The sequence below is a fragment of the Alexandromys fortis genome, unplaced genomic scaffold (genome assembly GCF_014885135.2).
Source record: "Alexandromys fortis isolate MF-2015 unplaced genomic scaffold, M_Fortis_MF-2015_v1.1 scaffold_6, whole genome shotgun sequence".
Lineage (NCBI taxonomy): Eukaryota > Metazoa > Chordata > Mammalia > Rodentia > Cricetidae > Alexandromys > Alexandromys fortis.
Window position 1 is genome coordinate 19,629,619 of NW_026067902.1, and position 18,970 is coordinate 19,648,588.

Genomic DNA, 18,970 nt, shown 5'->3' on the forward strand with positions numbered 1-18,970 from the left:
TCCTCAGGGAAGTCGGTGCTCGGTTGGGGACAGGAGTGGTCTTGTGCAACAGGGCAAAACCAGTCTTCATTCAGGGCTGTTTGCTCTAGTGGTATGACTGGCTTGGGGGGGGGGATGACAAGGTTTTAAATTTTAATTGATTTATTTAGTTGTTTTGTTTTGTTTTCAGATAGGATCTCACCTAACCCAGGTTGACCTCAAACTTGAAGTGTAGCTGAAGCTGACCTTGAACTCCTGGTTCCTCTGCCTCCACCTCTCAGGTGCTGCTGTGCAGGAAGAGACGTAGCAGCAAGGCACTGCCACACCAGACAGCAATACCAGCTGTCATTATTTATTCAGACTTCTAGGACCAGCGACTTCTGGAGCTCAGTCCTCAGTGTGGAGGAGGCAGGGTGGGTGAGAAGAGGAAATTATGGAGGTTAAAGCTGAAAGCTTAGGCTCCGGTTACCAGATCCCCCCCCAAGAAGCTAGTAAGAATGTGTTTAAGTGTTTAATGAAATTTCCTGAGTCTGTAACATTGACAAGTATTTAACAAACTTAACTGTTTGGGGACAGCACCAGCAGGCTGCCAATGTGCTACTTCAGCTAGCCTTCACAGCATTGCCCTTCGCATTGGTTATCTTGACCGACTGACTTGGTTTTGCCTCTTCCCTCTCCTGTGTGTCCTCCTGAGACGTGGCCTCTATCCACTCCGTAAAGTCTGGCCCGCTCCTTTCCCTGCTCAGTCCTCAAGTGCTTAGCAGTGGGGTCCCCCTGTGATTTTGTTATGGTTGGAACTCCCCAGACCAACACACACAAACACACACACATACATACACACATACACACACACACATTCAAATGCACCTGCTCACCTTTCCAATTATTGTTGAAATAGGGAGCGGCAGGGCTGCGTCCCCAACACCCCGGCCGCTTGGCTAGCTTATGCCCGAAATAACAACACACAAACTGTATTCATTTAACTGTTTGACCCATTTTTATCTAGAGTCTGATCTCACTTCCTCTTCGGCCCAGAATTCTATTCTGTTTTCTCCTCCCATCTATGTTTTAACCTATCAGGGCCAAGGAGTTCCTTTATTGCTTAACCAATGAAATCAACAGATTGATATATGACACTCCCACATCAAATTATTTTTATTATGATAAAATTCAAAGGGCATAAAACTTTGTTTTTTGAGGCAGGGTCTTTATGTGCAGCCCAGAATGCCCTCAAGTTCACAGTCTTTCTGCTTTTACCTCCTGAGTGCTGGGATTTAGGGATGCACCTTCCTGCCTGGCTTTAATTTTCCTTAGGGGTCTAGTTCAGAAGTATTAAGTGTAATCATACCGTTCTGCAGTTACATTGTCCATTCCTAGAATTCTTTCCACCTCACAAAACTGAAATAGTATACCCATCAAATCTCTCCCCACCTTCCTTACAACCACACCTGTGCTCTGCATCTCTGTGATTTCAAATACTCTAAGATGCCACATACGATTGGAGTCACACAATATGCCTATAAAAAAATACTGTTTTTTTCCCCCCACTTAACCTAATCTCAAAGTTCATCTGTGTTGTAACACATCACAGTTGCCATTTGTCCTATTTTGCTCTCTGTTGCTGTGATCTAACACAGGACCAACTTACACACCCGGTCACAGTCCGTCACTGAGGGCAGGAATGCAGGCAGGAACAGAGGCAGGAACCGTGGAGGAAGTCACTGGCTGGCTCGCTCTGCTACTTTCCTACAAGCCCCAGGCACCTGCCCAGGGATGGCACTGCCCACAGTGGGTTAATCCTTCCTCCCCCATCAGTCATTAAACAAGAAAATGCCCCCACAGACATGTCTAGGGACCTTGCTGATGGAGACAGGAGACAACCTCAAACGAGGTTCCCTGTTTCTGGGGGACTCGGATTTGTGATAGCTAACAAAAACAAAACAGCGCATTATTTAATATTTATTATTTATTTATGGGGGAGCTGGGGACTGACTCTAGGGTCTTTAACCCGCTAGGCGAGTGCTTCCCACCGGCCTACATCTGTTCTCAGGCTCTTTTTACCTTTTGCTTTGAGATGGGGTCTCACCTAGCTATTCAGGCAGACTTGGACTCCCTCTGTAGCCCAAACTGTTTCTTCTTCCTTCCTTTTTTATTTTATTTTATTTCTTCTTTTTTTTTTTTATGGTCAGGCTTTCTCTGTTACCTAGCCCAGGCTGTCCTGGAACTCACTCTGTAAAGCAGGCTGGTCTCAAACTCACAGAGATCAACCTGTCTCTGCCTCCCTAGCACTGATTCAAAGGTGTGCACCACCACATTCTGCCGCAGACGGTGCTTCAGAATGAGAACGCTGCTTTAAGAAAATCCAAAACAGGGCCAGGGAAATAGCTCAGTCTATAAATTGTTTGCCATACAGGCTGGAGGAACTGAACTTGACCCCCAGGACCCATGTAAGAACAACAGGCGTAGAGGTGCATAGCTTATATGCCTAGCACTAGGGAGACAGGTGGAATCCTGGGGCTCACTGACCTGCCAGCATGGCCTCATTGGTGAGCTCCTGACCAGAGAGAGAGCCGGTTTCCAATGAGTGCACAGTGCCTGAAGAATGAAACCCAGGCTGTTCTCTGGCCTCTACAGACACACGTTATGCACACACACAATGAGAATTAAAACCAAGCTAAACCCAAGCATCTCTTTAGGATCTTTTCTCTTCTACTTGATGCCTATTCCATAAAACCTCCTTGACTGAATTTCCCTTTTTGGAGACAGACTTTTGTTATTTTGTCCAGGCTCATCTTTATTTATTTATTTAAAAATATTTTTATTTTTCTTTCTTTTCTTTTTTCTCTTTTGAGGGGGATTTTTCTGTGTAGTTCTGGCTGTCCTGAAATGCCTCCAATCTTTGGGCATATACACTTACTCTTAATTAAAAAATAAATCTCCGCATTATCTTTTAATTATTGTATGTGTGATATGAGCGTGGGCATGGGAGCTGCTTTATTACCGTGTGTGGTGTGTGTGTGGGCATGAGAGTGTCAGGGAGTCTGTGGCGATCAGAGGATTGCCTGCAGGAGATGATTCTCTTCCTCCACTTTTTTTTTTAATTAAATGTATGTCGCCCTGGTTAGATTGGAACTCACACGTAGACCACCTGTCTGGAAGGTATGCCACCATGCTTGGCTCTTCTCCCACTTTCTCGGAATCAAACACAGTCACAGTCTCGTGGGAATGTCACTTTTGCTGGCCGAACCATCTCACCGTCTTCTCCTTTTTTCCCCAGGCTGGGAATCAAATCAAGGGCTCCGCATGCTGGGCAAGCATGCCACACCGGAGCTGTCTCAGTCAAGCATGCCACACCGGAGCTGTCTCAGTCAATCTCCGTCTTTCGAGCCTTCACAACTGGATACTTAGTATACAGAACTGAACTTAGCATGGGGCACTGCCCTGAGGATTTCCAAACATATTAGAGCAAACACAGGACAAGGACAGACATGGTTCACCTGCATATACAACAGAGCTACCTGTAGCTTGAGTGAGGGCTACAGTGAGCTTAGCTGGATGGGTTAAAGGTGCTTTTTGGAGGCAGAGCAGCACCTGAGGCACGGACAACTAACTGCTTACGGGCAACTGCCCGTGCCAAGCGCAGAGTCAGGAAGACATGACAAAGCACTATTTAGGGGAGGATGAAACCGAGAGCAGAGTTCCTGAGATAAGGAGCAGGTTTGAGGAGCAAATGGTAAGCACGCCCCCTAGTGGCCTCTGTGAGATTCCACCTAGCTGCAGCAGCCTGTGTAATAGTGAAGGTGTTTTGCCTACCATCCTCACCACCCACACCGTGACAGACCAACACTTGCTAGGCACTCACTGTGTTGATCAGTCTCCTAGCAATTGGGGTAGCCTTTGGGTCATTAATTATCAGCCCTGTAATTGCTTTACAAAGAATCAAAGAGGGAACATGTCTATCGTGAACCTCAAAGGCTGGCAGAATAGGGGGTTAGGTGGGGGAAACTCTGTGCCAACGAAATGAAACAAGAGGAATGAACCCCACCCCTGCCATGTACTCAACCTTCCCTGAGTGACTACCATTAGCTGAGGTCACAGAGGGAACATGACATGCTGGAGACGGGGATGACTCAGACGCCACCTGTGACCCTGGGAGCTCACCACCTAGCGAGGAGACAGACAGATAAACAAAGGGATGCCGTGTGCTCGGGGTCCTGTTGGCAAACCCAGGGTGTGGAGCAGGGAGTGCCAGCCACCTGGGCCACTGCTCGAAGGTTCTGTGTTTAGCTGAGCAATGAAAACGGGGAGGTAGTCAGGACAGCACAGCGGGTACAATAAGGGGTGCCAAAGGGTGGGCTCTCCTGGTGGGCAGGGAGGTGGTGCTAATTCAGCTGGGGAGACCCTCGCATCTATGTCTGTGTAGGCTGAGCTTGCTTACTAATCCCCAACCTCTCTGGGAACATGGGAACTTCGGGCGACCCGCCAGGGTTCCAGTCCAATCCTAACACCCCAGCCTCTGGGTAACTCAGGCGTTGCTGTCAACCCCCTGGCTTATGACCGCCCTTAGCACTCACCAGAGGGCTGTGTACTGAGCCGGCATGGCGCATAGCATTGCAGCAGGGCCGACCCTGACAATATCAACTGTGTAGGACTGGCAGCACCTGGCATACAGCTCACTGCAATCTGTTGGACAAAGCCGGATACTTTTGGTACCTCCAAGCTGTTTGTGCCCTGGATGGGGGTGAGCTGGAGTGGCTACCTCATCTAGTAGGTGCTAGGCAGGAGCTTGGAGCCTGGGGGAGGGGCTGCATTCCTGTGAAGGAGCCAAGGGCTCTCAGGTGAGCAGGGAGGTAGGTAACTGATGGCCTGTGTCTGGTAACATGAAGTGATGGCCGGGGTTCAAGGCCCCAACCAGTTGAGCCTCACCCCATCTGAGTAGGGACACCTGAGTGAGGGGTACCACCCTCCTCCCACGGTCCTCCATGCTGGTGGTCAAAGGTGACACTGCTCCACCCTGAGGGGCCAGAGTAGTTTCTGGAGAGGTGGGAAAACCTGCGGAACAGGGTGGCCAAAGGCTGAACCGGTTGGACAGGACAGTTCAATCCCCCCCCCCCTCCAGCAACCCCACAAAGCCAGGCTGAGGAGACAGCTCATGGATTTTTACATCACGGCACTGGAAGCAACTAAGGGGTGGGGATGGGGGCAATGGGAGGGAGGAACTCAACAAAAACACAACCTTTATTTTTTAATTTAATGTCATTTTGTGGTGCCGTGGAGAGAACTCAGGGTACATGTTCTACCACTGAACTATGACCCTGGTCCCCCCCAAAGCGATTATTTACAGCACGAACTACAAAGGGACATCCTTCAGTGTTGGACTGTGACGAGTGCAAGGCCAGTCGTGGAAGGCAGATTTGCAGCCTCCAGCTTCTGATGCCACTCCAGGTCCTAGCATCATTGGATGGGGACGGGCATCTCTGAACGGGACACAAAAAAACACCAACTTCCTCTGGCTCCAGGGCAAACAGGTCCTTCTATGTACAGTACTCCTGGCTCAAGGCTCCTCCCAGACTCTTGGGCCTTCTCCAGAACTGGCCCGAGTGAGTGTAGCTGAGCATCCTCTGAGATGCCCAGAGACCTGGCTTCTGAGACAGAGCTAGTGAGCCCAGGAAGCAGGCAGGAAATGTCTGGTCCCCAAGTTTTCCCAGGCCAGACCTGGTGAGACTGGCAAGACTCCCAGGCTCAGAGGGGCCGGGTTGTGTGATTATAGACCAGGTGCTCTGTGTCCTCAGTGGTGGAAACAGTGGAGCTGGCTGGTGTGGGAGGTGGATGGTGGCGGCTGCGGTGACTGCGGAAGCCCTTTCTCTTACTCTTGAAGAAGAAATATCCCAGGATGGCTACGACCACTATGATGGAGATGACCAGGAGAACAGCAATGGCCACCTCCACAGAACCTGGGAGAGAACGGGCAGAATGAGGCGCGCCAAAGGTCTGTCTGGTTCTGACCCCCCACCCTCATTCCATCGGACGGACAAAGACCCTGGATGTCACTTGCAGAAGCAGAACACCCAACGCAGACCTCCAGGATAGCTGTTTCCAGAAGCCCAGAGCGGCTCTGAGGGAAGACAATTAGCAGGCAATTCGCTGTTTCTCCTTCCTTTACCTATGCCAGACCTCACTACTCGATGGTGCACTCTGGGTAACCTCAGGATCCCTCTCAACACGGCTTAGACATTTACGAGCAGGTACGTGTGGCAGTTCCTGAACTGGCACACCCATGTATCCAGGCTGGTGACACAAGACAGCAAGGCTTACTTACCTACGCTGGGAACGGAGCTTTCCCTCCGCAGACCAAACACATCCTTCTCTGCAAAGGGACATGGAGAAGCGGGTCAGTGCCAAGTCCTCAGACTCAGCTGCTGGAGTGCCACAGCCCTGTGTGATCCTCTCCCACTGCCACCGAAGTCACTGGGTAGAGAAGCGACCCACCCAGCCCAGCTAAATCGTCCCCTTCACCCTGCCACTGCCACTCCGCTCACTGGAGATGCCACGACAGGACTCCAGACACTGCTGCTCCTCTTCAAAGCTGTTCTTGTTGCCATAGCAACCGCCATAGGTGAAGCGGGCACAGTGTTCACTGAATGGGTTGTAATACCAGCGCGGGATGTTCTCTTGGCAGGGCCCAGTGTCTGGCAGTTCTGCACAGAACCCTGCAGGAAAGGAGCACGCAAAGGGACAAGTGAGTCCAAGGAACTACCCATGCCGCCACCCTGCAGGGCCCACGTGACTACAGCCCCCCCCCCCCCCCCTTCCCCCAGGCTGAAGGCAGTGTGGCCCATCTACAGTACCATCACAAGCAAGGAAGATGACTCTGGACAACAATCCTAGGCACCAAGGGAACTACTGCTTGGACCCACATTTTAAGGACATACTCAGGCACATTATTTATTTATTTTTGTGCGTGCGCCGTGGCACACTTGTGCATGGGGAGATCAGAGGACAACTCCTGGGGTTGGCTTTCCCCTTCCAATGCGCTGAGTCCCAAGGGTCAAACTCAGGTCATCAAGTTTAGTAGCAAGTGCCTTTATCCCAGTGAACCATCCTGTTGGCCCCATGGCTTTGTTTTGCTTTTTATTCCATGCGCGTGGGTGTTTTGTGTGCACGTATGGCTGTGCACCTCACGCACGCAGTGCTCTGGATGCCAGAAGATGCTGGATGCCCCGGAACTGGAGTTATGGACGGCTGTGAGCCGCCATCAGGGTGCCGGGAATGGAACAAGGTCTTCTGCATGAACCAGTGCTCCTAATCACTGCACTGTCTCTCCATGCGAGCCCCCCCCCCCCCTGCCAAGTTTTCCTTTTCAGTGGAACTCTTCTGTGTCAAGGTCTCTGATTCCAACCACCAAAGGGGTGGGCATTAGCAAGAAAGAGAGAACAGGGCTGGAGCTATGGCTCAGTGGTTAAGAGCACTGACTGTGCTTCCAGAGGTCCTGAGTTCAATTCCCAGCAACCACATGGTGGCTGACAACCATCTGTAATGAGATCTGGTGCCCTCTTCTGGCCTGCAGCCATACATGCAGACAGAACACTGTATACATAATAAATAAATAAATCTTTAAAAAAAAAAAAAAAAAGAGAGAGAACAGCTAGCTTAATCTGTGATTCTCAACCTGCGGGTCCCATGGGGGGCAGTGGTGATCAACCCTTCCACAGGGGTTACCTAAGTCCATCAGAAATCACAGATATTTACATTACGATTCAGTAATGTAACAAGTAACAGGATTGCAGTTATGAAGTAGCAACAAAAATAGCTTTGCACGAATTTAGCAGACGTTGACCTTGAACTTTCAATCCTCCCCACCCCCCATAAGTTGAGACGGGATTTCTTTGTTTCCGCCCCTCCCCCAGTGGTGGTGGGACACAAACAGTTCCTTGCTCTGCTACCGACTCCAACCTCAGTCCCCAGGGCCCTCATTTTTAATATTGTTTTCACCTTGTCAAGCCATGGTGGCTTCCCACGTATGACAGCACTATAAAATTTCCCGAACACATACAACTTAGCGATGTGTTCAGCGAGGCTACGGCAATAAAAGTAATCAGAGAGGGCGTGCCTAGCGGTATCGGGAAAGCGAGCCACAGCCACGCGGGACTCAACGGGAGAGCTGGGGAGGCTCCGTGTGCCTGCACCCTACACACACAGCAGACCCCTGGGACACAGAGGAACGGGAGGCGCTCACCTCTGTCACTGCGGAAGTCGATTCTCTGAAGCTCATCAAAGCCACGGGTGTCTGCGGGGATGAAAGGTCAGAGGTTGGGGTCCCTCGGGCACAAGGGAGAGCTGTTAGGAGCTCCCCTCCGGCGCCCCACCCCTGCAGCTCCCCTGCTCACATTTTTCACAAGTGGCCTCGTCAGAGCCATCAGGGCAGTCAGGGGTGTCGTCACATTCCAGGAAGCCATCGATGCAGCAGCCATTGCTGCAGCGGAACTGGGAGGGGTGGCAGCTGCCGGAGCACACTGGATGGGGGTGAGGTGACGCTCAGGCACAGAGCGGGTGCCAAAGGGCCCTCATCTACCTGGCCCCTCTGTCACGAGCCCATTCTTCATCAAGCCCAGCTCCTCCTATACGTAAACTGGGCAGATCCTGACGGGGAGCAGCTGGGCTGGGAGGATCAGGTGTTTGTATGTGACAGGGGTATGGTCGTCATATGGGCTGAGGACCAAGACACAGGGAGGAAACAGAGAAAGAAAAGGAAGTAAAACCCACCTGGATGGTGCCTTTTGGGGGAGATTCCTGGGGGGAGAAAACAAAAATAACAGGAGACACGGTCAGACACTAATGACGATGGGGATACCCTCAGCCCACTTCCCCACCCTGGGCAGCATCACCTGAGCCCCAAAGCTGCCTCTCAGCGACACACCCACCTTGCACATCCTTGCAGGCTAGCATGCACTCTTCTTCCCGAAGGTAATTGTTCTTGTTGCCCAGGCAACCTCCATACGTGAAACTCTTGCAGATTTGCTCTGTGGGGTCATAGTACCAGCGCGGGAAGGAGCCCCGGCAGCGGCCCACCTTGTAGGAGGCGAGGCAGTAATCTAGATGGAGGAGACCTCATGAATCAGGGCTGAAGGGTTATCGGGGCCGAGGGGCGCTCCAGGAACCTCGTGCCCCCTCCCAGTCACCTTCTGTCTGCTTGGCAGTTAGCACGGTGATGGTGAGGTTGGCGGTGTCCTCTGGCTGGTCTGAGTCAGTTCGTGTCAGTTGGAAGAGGTAGGTTCCTTCCTTTAGCCCCCACAGCTCCACTTCATCCGGACTGTTTCTCTATACACAAGACTGGTCATCAAGCTTGGACAAGCCCAGGTCCTCCCAGCCATATACCTGCCCCCCAAGAGCGCAGACTTAGTGTCAAATGCACCTTGATCTTTTCTCTAGCCAACACCAAATGAGCCAGCAGTTGGCCTACCGCCCAGGAAGGCGTCCCAGGAGGCTGTGGGGAGGGCCAGGGATTCAACCCAGTGTCTCACCTCTACTCTGACATCGCTGTCACCCTGTAGCAGGTGCCAGTTTGTTGTGTCTGGATCTCTCAGCACCAGGGGTTTCTGCAGCTGTACCTTCAAGTCTATGCCCACCCAGGTTCGAGGGATCTGGGACCCTGAGAGAAAAGGAGGAAAATCAACTGTCAGCGGGCACACTAAGTTCACAGAAAAAGACTGACTCTATTTCCTGTGTGCTGGGATTAAGGGTGTGTGCCATCACCACACCTGGCTATGCAAAATTAAAAAAAAAAAAAGAGCCAATCACACGTCATAAATAAGCAATCTTGAAGTATTGTGAAGGAGGAGCAGGCAGCAGAGGGCCGGCTACCGGACAAAGGGAAGCTTGCAACACAAGGGAAGACAAGTTTTTCAGTCGCTGTTTTGTTTTTTAAACTTGATCATGGGGAAGAACATGGGGATGTTTGTGGAAGAATCCACATGAGGAAGACACAAATCCCCAACTTATGAAATTGCTCAGAGCATAGCGAGGCCTTTACTTGGAGTGTTTGGAGTTATGACAGAAAACACAAACTGTGCTGGACAGATGGCTAAATTAGTAAAGTGTCTGCCATGCGAACAGGAGGTTCTAAGTTCGAATCCACAACATCCATGGGAAAAGCGAGGCTCAGTGGCTTTTCCACCGGTGTAATCCCAGCACTAGAGGCAGAGACAACGGGATCGCTGGAGTCCATGGCCACGGCAGAATCAGTGCGCTGCAGTTCCTAAAAAGACCCTGTCTCAAAAGATGAGGTGGAGCTGGGCAGGCACTGGGATTGCCCTAAATCCCAGCACTCCTGAGGCAGAGACAGGTGAATCTCTGACAGTTTATAGAGGCCATCCTGGGCTACAAAGTGAGACCCTGTCGTCTCAAAAAGCAAAACAAACAAGAAAGTAGAGACTAATCGAGGAAGATACCCGATGTCCATCTCTGCCTCCGCATGCATGTACACTTGTGCACGTGCGTGCATGTGCACGCACACGCGCGCACACACACACACACACACACACTATGAAGTAACGACAAGGAATAAACTGAGAAGAGATCAGGAAATTCCAAATCTACTTCTGTGGACAGTAAGGAAGTGGCCAGCCTGAGACAAACCTTGGAGTTTGCTGGATGCCAGGTGCTTGGCGACACAGGACATTCAAACATAAACAAATAGTGCCAGGGAGAAAGCAGACAGTGGCTATGGAAGCCCCGCTACCCTTGAGCTTGACTTCTGTAAGCACAAAGAGGCCCAGGAGTCCTGTGGGAGGGGCTAGAGTACTCTTACTCTGGGCATCAGCTTTTATCTGTCTGGAAGAGTTTCGATGGAGCTGGCAAGGGACCAGGGCAAGAGGTTCAGGAAAGATGTATCAGCAGGGGTCTAAGCCCCAGGGCAGCCAAGGAAAGTAAAGAACAATTAGAGAAACACCTGTGGGCAGACACTTCCGCCTTCTCATGAAAGGCTCTGGAAAGGGGAAGGAAGATCCAGTCTAAGCAGAAAAGAAACTGGATTAAAGAACTTGTGGTTCATTCACGGAAAAACTAGATCTGAGGCAAGTTACACACACGCACATGCACTCGCACATGCGTGTGCCCAGAATGAACAGGCAGTGGGAGATGAGTGGTGTTCCAGAGAGGCGAGGGCTAGAGACGGACTTGGAGATACACTACCTAACAAAGCTGCTAATCTGGGGGATGCGGTAAGTGTGTGCCGGACACCACAGCAAGCTAGCATGGGGTTAGTTAGCATGGGTGAGCAGGGAATTCAGGCCACCCCTCTGTCCTAGGTTTAAATGAACAAACGAGGAGGAAGAAGAAAACCATCCTTTGTGAGATGTGGAAATTACACAGACTAGCGTCTGTGGGGCAGGAGCACAGCCGAGTGGTAGTGTTCAGCTAGCACACAAAGGCTGGGCTTGCTCCCCGGCAGAGGGGGCTGAGATCTGTTCTGTACGGTGGAACACAGCCTTGCCCTGTGTTCTATGTTGCCTATGGGTGCTTTCCCACTGCCACGTTAGAGCGGTCACTCACCCACCATGTGAGTACGGCACAGAAAGCCTAAGATATTTAGCATTTAGGCCACTCACCCTCGTAAGCACGGCTGTGCCCGTACTATCGCTCTGATTGGATGAGAAAGTTGGCACCGAGGGACACGGTTCCGTTTTCATCCAACATGGGTGTGGGGAACTGAACTCTAGCCCCATGACTCAGCTTTAAATGTTAGACGTGGGGTTTGAACCCAGGTCTGTTTTCCTCCATTGCTCACATTCTATCTAAAATGCCACTTCTGAACCATTAAGACAGCTCAGGCAGGGGAAGGTATCTGCCACAAAGCCTGACCTAGGTTTGATTCCAGGACCCACACAGTGGCAAGAACAGAATCCTGGACATTACCCTCTGACCCCCACGAGTAGACATCACTCCTGACAAACAGAAATAAAAAAAAAAAAAACACAAAAAAAGCCCCAAAACAAAACCCAGGGTTCCTTAAAGTAAAGGCATATGTTTCCATTAGCGTGGCGAAGGGGTGGGGAAAGAAAGTCTATCAAAAGATAGTATTTTTTTTTCTTTGATTTAGACAGGGTCTCGAAATGTAACCTGGCTGGCCTGAAACTTACTGTGTAGCCCAGTGAAAGTCACAGCCTCGTAAGACTGAGGGAAAGTATTTAAATTCACTTCCTTCCTTCCTAAACCACACTGCCTCAGGGCTTATTATTATCTTACACTTATTTGGCTGTTTGTTTAGAACACATATGTGTGTGGGCATGCCCATGCCAAGGCACGTGTGTGGAGGTCAGAGGACAACCTATGGGGGTCAATTCCCTCCCTCTACCGAGTGGGCCCTGGCAATCAAACTCAAGTTGCCAGGCTTGGTGGCAAGCACCTTTACCCACTGGGCCATCTTGCCAGCCTGGTTTTATTATTACAGTTGGGCAGTGGTGGCGCATGCCTTCAGTTCAGTGCTTGGGAGGCAGAGGCAGGCGGATCTCTGTGAGTTCGAGACCTGGTTTTATGATTATTAAAACAGCATCACAGTATCCAATTAAAAGATGTGTTGACATACACCAAAGTTGTTTCCAGCTCTTCACGACTGTCAACGTGAGCTGGCAAGCTTTTGCACACACGTATAAGTTAAATAGAAGTGTGTCAAGGGTGGCACTTCAGAGGGTTACGTAGAGTATAAAAGTGTTCAAAGAGCAAAGTGATAAGGACAGCTGTAGAGGGCTGAGTCACAGAGATGAGAAAACTTCATGACAGGGTAATGAATGGGAGAGACAAGGTTTTACAGGGACCCATGCCAAACAGTACCGCGACCTACAATCTGAGAAAATGGAAACTGGGTTCCAGGGACGTAAGGAAAAGAAGGCAGTGTTGGCTGGGCCTAGTGTCACGGGTCTGTAGTTGCAGCTACTGGGAAGACAGGAGCAGAAGGATGTAAGTTCAAGAACTGCCTGGGCTACAGAGCCAGTTCAATGCTGGCCTGATGAGACTCATCTCAAAGTTTTACAAAAAGGGCCAGGGTTGGAGCTTGGTGGTGGAAGCCTTGCTTAACATGCATGAGGCTCAAGGATGGATTTAGGGTAAAGGAAATTAGGGCAATTAGAAAGTGGGGGACATGAGGGACACAAAAAGGTAGGGAAGCAACAAGGCCAAAGAGAAACAGAAAGCGGTTACCTGGAAACAACCCTGGCTAGGGGCTTGGTTGTCATCACCAGACCCTGAGGGCCAGGAGGAACTGTTCTCACTGAGAAGAACTAGCAGCTGTAGTAACGGGGAACAGACAGACAAGACACACCCATCCACTCCCCTAGCCCCATTTAGTGACGCATCAGACCCTGGGCTGAATGAGGAGCTGCCCCCTCTGCCCCTGCCTATCAGCTCTCTCTGAGCCCCAAGACCAAGGGGCAAACGCCCTCCCCTGCTTGCCACTCCCTTCTTCCTCCAGAGAGCAAAGGGCTGGAGTGGCCATAAAACCAGGCCTCAGGATGGATTCAGGAAATGCAGACTCCGCCTCCTGAGCAATGGGGGATGTGGGGCGGGGGTGTCAGCGCGTGTACAAAGAGTAGACAAGTTACTGAACTGGATGGAATCTGGCCTGGCCATAGCCTGAGAAAAAAAGATCAAAGCCATCCATTCTCAGAAGGATTCCTTCCGACACGGGAATCAGTGGCCCAGGTGTCTTGACACATCCTCTCTCTCTCTCTCTCTCTCTCTCTCTCTCTCTCTCTCTCTCTCTCTTCTCTTCTCTCTCTNTCTCTCTCTCTCTCTCTCTCTCTCTCTCTCTTCTCTTCTCTCTCTCTCTCTCTCTCTCTCTCTCTCTCTCTCTCTCTCTCTCAGGTAGACTTGGCAGACAGTGGAGCCACCAACACACTTGCTTCCCCTGCTTCCCAGAGTACTGTAGCACCGAGATGACCTAAAATGGCCTAACCCAGTTCCTTACATGTCCCAGGGAAGCCCCATCCTATCCTATCCTATTACTGGGGGTTTCCAAAAGAGGAAGGCTGGCCCTAGGATCCAGGGCTCCTGCAAGCCTCTGTCAGAATAGAAAAGGCACCACAACCAATAGGAGCCATCACCACCCACACTAATGCGCTTCCTTGTAGAACAGGCTCCAGCCCTGGCCTAGTGAGACTCCATGGGCCAGCCTAGCCCACGGATAGCATCCCCTGCTTTCCAGAACCCCACCTCAGTTGTCCCCAGAGACCAAGAAGAGCTGCTGGAAGGTTAGAGAGAAGAGCAGACCCTGAGTCTGCAATAGAACTAGCTCAGAAAAAGGCCAGAGGGGAAGGGTCCTGCTGTACCGGCCCTGTCCCCTATAGTTCTCACTCGGGTTCTTAGCTGCCTGAGAGGTGGTCCCATGCAAAGCACAACAGGACTTCTGGAGTAGACGCCTGAGCGGAGACCTAGGCTTACTATTTCGGGATGTTAACTTGAGCAAATGACTTCTTTTTTTCTTTCCTTCCTTCCTTTCTTTGTTTCTCAAGACAGGGTTTCTCTGTGTGTTGTCCTAAAACTCACTCTGCAGACCAGACTGGCCTCAGAGTAAGGGATCCACCTGCTTCTGTCTCCAGAGTGCTGGGATTAAAGGCGTGCACCACTACGCCAGCCAAGGGCAAAGAACACAGGAGGCTCAGTTTCGTACTCTAAAAAGCAGATACTAAGAGCACCTCTTCCAGAGACTGGACATAGAGACGAGAATTTGCACAATGAGGAAAATGTGAAGAGTAGCAGAAGTAATGCCTTGTGACCCCTCCTGTCCAGAACCCACTTGGCACTAAGAACAGGAGAGAAGGGTGAAGCAGGCTGTTACAGCCCTGTACACAGCAGACCGTTCAGTGCGTCCTAAGACAAAAGAAGAGGACCCTTGTTCCCCACTTAGCCTTCATCCTTGGAAGTAAACAAGGCGAACAGACAGCCAGGCTACCCATCCTAAGCAAGGCCAGCCCTGGTTGGCTCACATGGACAGGCACACACACCTGCCGGGGCAGCTGACATCCCTCACCTACCAGATACACATACCGGCAGGTTGACTCATCCAGCAATCCTTCTCACCCCTCACGGGGAGCTTCAAGGGGACTGTACCCACAACACTGTCTCTCTCCCTCACGACAACCTTGCCTGAGTTTGTTCTGTACTGTCTGGGGCCTGGCCGCGTCATTGGTCCACCTGCGACAGGTCAATCTAGTCCCAGGGCAGAGACACTAAACTGTCCCTTGTCCAGCCACTGGAGGAGACTCTCTGGTCAGGCTCAGTTGTCAAGGCCGCAAAGTGCTTAGGGCAATGCTTGCCCAGGGTGCCTTCCTAGTCACTGGGCCTCATCAGCATTCCTTGACTCAGCCTATCAAGGACAGAAGCAGGGAAACCTAGAGAGTCATCTCATTTCTCCCGTCGGCTCAGCCCGGGCCAGGCCTTCAGCCCATCTATAATCAACATCCTGAGTTCAGGAGCCAGAACTTGGGCTCCGAGACGCGGCCCCTCTCCCCTCACCCCCCCCCTTTGTTTACTAAATACCGGCTATTCAAAGGCAGTCGGAGAAGGACTCTCTTCCTTCACTCCTTTTTATTGCTCTCTTAGCCAAGACTCCATTGCCTGCCCTTCCCTTCAGGCCGGCAACCTTCCTCACCTCCAAAGCCCCGGGTCCGCAGCTCGCGGTAGGAGTGGTAAAGCTCCTGCGTAAGGTAGTTGATGAAGCCCTCCTTCGGGGCGAACTTGCACACGAAGTTCTGCTCATACAGGCAGTTCATGAGGAAGCAGGCAGAGATGGCGTCCTCGCCGCCGTCTGGCTGCAGCTCCACCAGCGCCAGATTGCAGGTCTGGGTGGTGCAGCAGGCACGCACGCAGTCCCAGCCGCGGCGCACCGTCGGGGAGCCCAGGAAGGTGGCCCCGTTGCTGACCGAAGCTTCGGTGTCGAGCACGAAAGCCGGCACCCCGCTAGTAAAGCGGGTCAAGCAGGCGGATCCCCCGGGAAGTTCAGGGGGCGCGGACGGCAGCGCGGTTTCAGTGCCCTGGAGCCCAAGCGAGCAAAGGAGCCACACGCCGACCGTAGAGATGCTGGCCTGCGCCAGGGTCAGGCGGCGGCCCGCCATCACGCTCCTAGGGGCCGTCGCCCTCCTCCCCAGGGCGGGGGTCACCTTCACAGTGCGGGCCTCCGGGTTCCGAGGGTGCTTGTGACCTGAAGGGGAGGAGACAGAGGAGACACACCTGATCAGTTCGGGCAGGGGCGCGGAGCACTGGGAGCGAGGAGGCGCACGCTGGCCGATCCGCCCACGCACAATCCGTGGACCCGATCGCCGACGTCCAGATGGGTACTGCTCTGGAGCTCGCGTACCCGGACAGAGCACGGACGGCCACCAAACATGCTCCGAGCCTGCTGGGCCTCCGCCTACCGTCCGCCCGGGCTACCTGCGCAGGTGAACGGGGTGGGGCCGCCGAAGATCCCGCCCGGCTTCCGTCCCGCTCAGGGTGTGCGGAAGATCTGCAGCCTCCTCCCCCTCTAGTTTCTGGTGAAACTGAGTCAGAGTGGCCGGGGCGGGACGGACATTAACCCTTGTGCCGCCGGCCCCGCCTACACCGGTTGCACTCCCCCCCCCCCACCGCCCTGCCCAGCAGAACTTCCGGCTGGACCCGCCTGGCGACTCCACCACCCCAGACCCAGCCGCTGCACCGGTGGTGTCCGGACGCCCGATGGCGTGGGTGAGGCCCACATGCCCTGGAGGCGGCTCTACACTGGCTCCACGAAGTCCAGCCACTCGTAGGGTCCCAGAGGATCAGAGGTGCATCCTGAAAGCCCAAACTGGGCCGCGACGCCACTGCGAGGTGGCGAGGGTGCGGCAGCCTCCGGCCTCCCTTCCGGTTAGAGCTTGCGTTCCCTGCCCTTGGCTGGAGGCGTTTGGGAAGGGGTTGGAAGAGAAAAGTTGGGGAAACCGATGCAAACGATTTCGCTGCCTGTGGCCTGCCCTCAGGACATCATTTCCAGTTTCCCACTTGGAAGAGAACCCCGAAGCCGGGTAGGTTGCGTTCGTGAAACCAGCCTCAGCGATGCGTGCTGCGGAGGTGCAGCTCTAGACAGCCCTCCCTTCTGGCGTAGTTGAGGAACAGGTGGTTCCCGGTATCCTGGCTTCCCCGTTTTCACCCACAGGAGTTCGTTCCCTTTTGTTTGGGCCTCTCCTTCGTTTTGTGTTGGCATTTCCTTTTGAACTCTTCACCTTTTGTTGGTACGCGGCCCCATTCCCAGAATTTCAGGTTTATTCTCCTATCCCGAGAAGGGGAACTCCCAGTGAGTAGTTGACCACTCTCTTCCCCATAAATTCGCTGCTTGGACTCCAGCTCACTGAAGGGCTGAGATAATGCCTCTCACACAGCAGTGGGCACCTCGGACGTCCTGTCGCAGAATTCGTTGGTCCTATCTATTTTCTTTCAGATTCATTTAATTCTGAGACAGGGTCTTGATGGGCGTCCCTGGTTCTGACTTCAAAGTCACGTTCCTCTGCCTCACTTCCTAGTGTTGGGATTACAAAGAGGAATCACTACATCTGGCAGGAGTTGTCCTGTTTATGCCCTCTCTCTCCCCCCAGAAAAGGTCCGAAGAGGTAGCTCAGCAGTTAAGAGCACTTCCTACTCTTGGAGAGAACTGGAGTTCAATTCCCAGCATCCACATCCCACAGAACCTGCAACTCCAGCTCCAGGGGCTCTGCAGTCCCCTTCTGTCCTCCTCAAGCACCTGCACACTTGTGATATTTACACACACAGACACACACATACCCATAAAAACTTGTATGAGTGTATGTATGTGTGCGCATCACGTGTGTGCCTGGTGCCTGTTGAGACCAGAAGATAGTGGATCCTCCTGGAACTGGAGTAACTGACAGATATGAGCTTCCATGTGGGTGCTGGGAACTGAACCAAGGTTTTTTTTTTTTTTTTTTTTTTTTTTTGAGACTTCTCTATGTAACCCTGGCTGCCCTGGAACTCACTCTGTAGACCAGAGTGGCCTCGAACTCACAGAGATCTGTCTGCCTCTGCCTTCCAAGTGCTGGTTAAAGGTGTGCGCCACCACCACCGAGATTCTCCTTTTCACAGTGGCTGAACTTCCCCCTACCATGGAAATTCTCATTTGCTCACCCGAAGTAGTTTCACATAGACCTTGGAGCCGAGAATCATTTTTCCTTTATCAACTGCAAATCCTCCAGCTGCTCATGTTACAGATACTGGGAGCAAAAACTAGTGGATGCCAAACCCTCTCTGGATATATTGGGGTTCCACAGCCCCTGGCATAGTGATGCCCCTAATGGTATGCCGGGGGAGAAACGCCATGGTACAGTTGCTGGAAAGGAAGAGTTTTGTCAGTTTGATTCCTACGCTCTGTAAAGCTTATACAGAAGAGAATATCTTACCACAGGAGAACACATTATGATAATATACATTGCCAGAGTTTATGATTACATTCATTATGTACATGATATCAGAAATACCTATATTTAAAGCTGGGTGTGGTGGTACATGCTTATAATCCTGGCACCTGGTTGGAGGAGGTAGAAAAGATCAGGAGTTCAAGACCAATCTTGATGAAGAATCAAGTTTGAGGCCAACCTGGGCTCTATGAGACCCTGCTTCAGAAAAGAAAACAAGGTAAAATGAAGCCAGACCCTTGTGTTCGGGTTTGGAGATGTAACTCAGTGGTAAATCACGTGCTTTACATATACAAAGTCTAGAGTTTGGTTCTTCAGCATTGCAAAAACAGAGCAAACACATTTATCAGGCACTGAGCATGTCCAAGCCTTGTTCCTGAGCACTTCCCACGAATCTGACCAAACCACGGAAGTAAGTTCTGTTTTATTTCCATTGTACTGTTGAACAAACAGACTCAGGCAGGTGAGCCAGTGGTTGGACCACAGCAGCTAAGTGGCAGAGCAGGGCCTGGCTCAAGGCAGGCTCACTCCACTGCTTCTGCACCCCCCCCCCCGCCCCGCTC

The 18,970-nt window shown here is 51.9% G+C and overlaps 2 protein-coding genes across 6 annotated transcripts in view; one reads left to right on the top strand and one right to left on the bottom strand.

Moving 5' to 3' along the window:
- The window catches only part of Ppp1r14d (protein phosphatase 1 regulatory inhibitor subunit 14D), a 295,305-nt gene that overhangs the window by 254,482 nt on the left and 21,853 nt on the right, over positions 1 to 18,970 (top strand). Inside the window, exon 1 of one of the 3 annotated variants that reach the window (XM_050132881.1) lies at positions 16,874 to 17,006. The exons of 1 other annotated variant lie outside the window; for it this stretch is intronic. The gene's annotated coding sequence lies outside the window, so the exon portion shown is untranslated. Of the gene's footprint in view, positions 1 to 16,873; positions 17,007 to 18,970 lie in introns of those variants that run through there. One more of the 3 variants, XM_050132885.1, reaches the window with a different exon arrangement.
- Spint1 (serine peptidase inhibitor, Kunitz type 1) lies at positions 5,200 to 16,799 on the bottom strand. 3 transcript variants are annotated; one of them, XM_050132835.1, is made up of 11 exons: positions 16,664 to 16,799; positions 15,623 to 16,171; positions 9,501 to 9,628; positions 9,159 to 9,297; positions 8,901 to 9,071; positions 8,743 to 8,769; positions 8,367 to 8,492; positions 8,216 to 8,266; positions 6,519 to 6,689; positions 6,299 to 6,346; positions 5,200 to 5,933 (listed from the first exon to the last, which is right to left on the bottom strand). In XM_050132835.1, exons 2-11 carry the CDS (start codon positions 16,083 to 16,085, stop codon positions 5,722 to 5,724), a joined length of 1,536 nt encoding a protein of 511 aa, XP_049988792.1. In that variant the 5' UTR covers positions 16,086 to 16,171; positions 16,664 to 16,799; the 3' UTR covers positions 5,200 to 5,721. The 3 variants fall into 3 exon arrangements, with proteins under 3 accessions (XP_049988792.1, XP_049988790.1, XP_049988781.1); XM_050132833.1 differs by lacking the exon at positions 16,664 to 16,799 and adding an exon at positions 16,402 to 16,553; XM_050132824.1 differs by lacking the exon at positions 16,664 to 16,799 and adding an exon at positions 16,328 to 16,545.

Bases quoted from the DNA above. Each gene is read 5' to 3' on its own strand.
- Spint1 (XM_050132835.1), bottom strand. From the start codon at position 16,085: ATGGCGGGCCGCCGCCTGACCCTGGCGCAGGCCAGCATCTCTACGGTC. The intron at 8,493-8,742 runs GTGGGTTTTACT...ACCCCCATCCAG, and splicing joins CCCCAAAAGGCACCATCCAG to TGTGCTCCGGCAGCTGCCAC. The intron at 5,934-6,298 runs GTAAGTAAGCCT...GTTCTCTCCCAG, and splicing joins AAGCTCCGTTCCCAGCGTAG to GTTCTGTGGAGGTGGCCATT.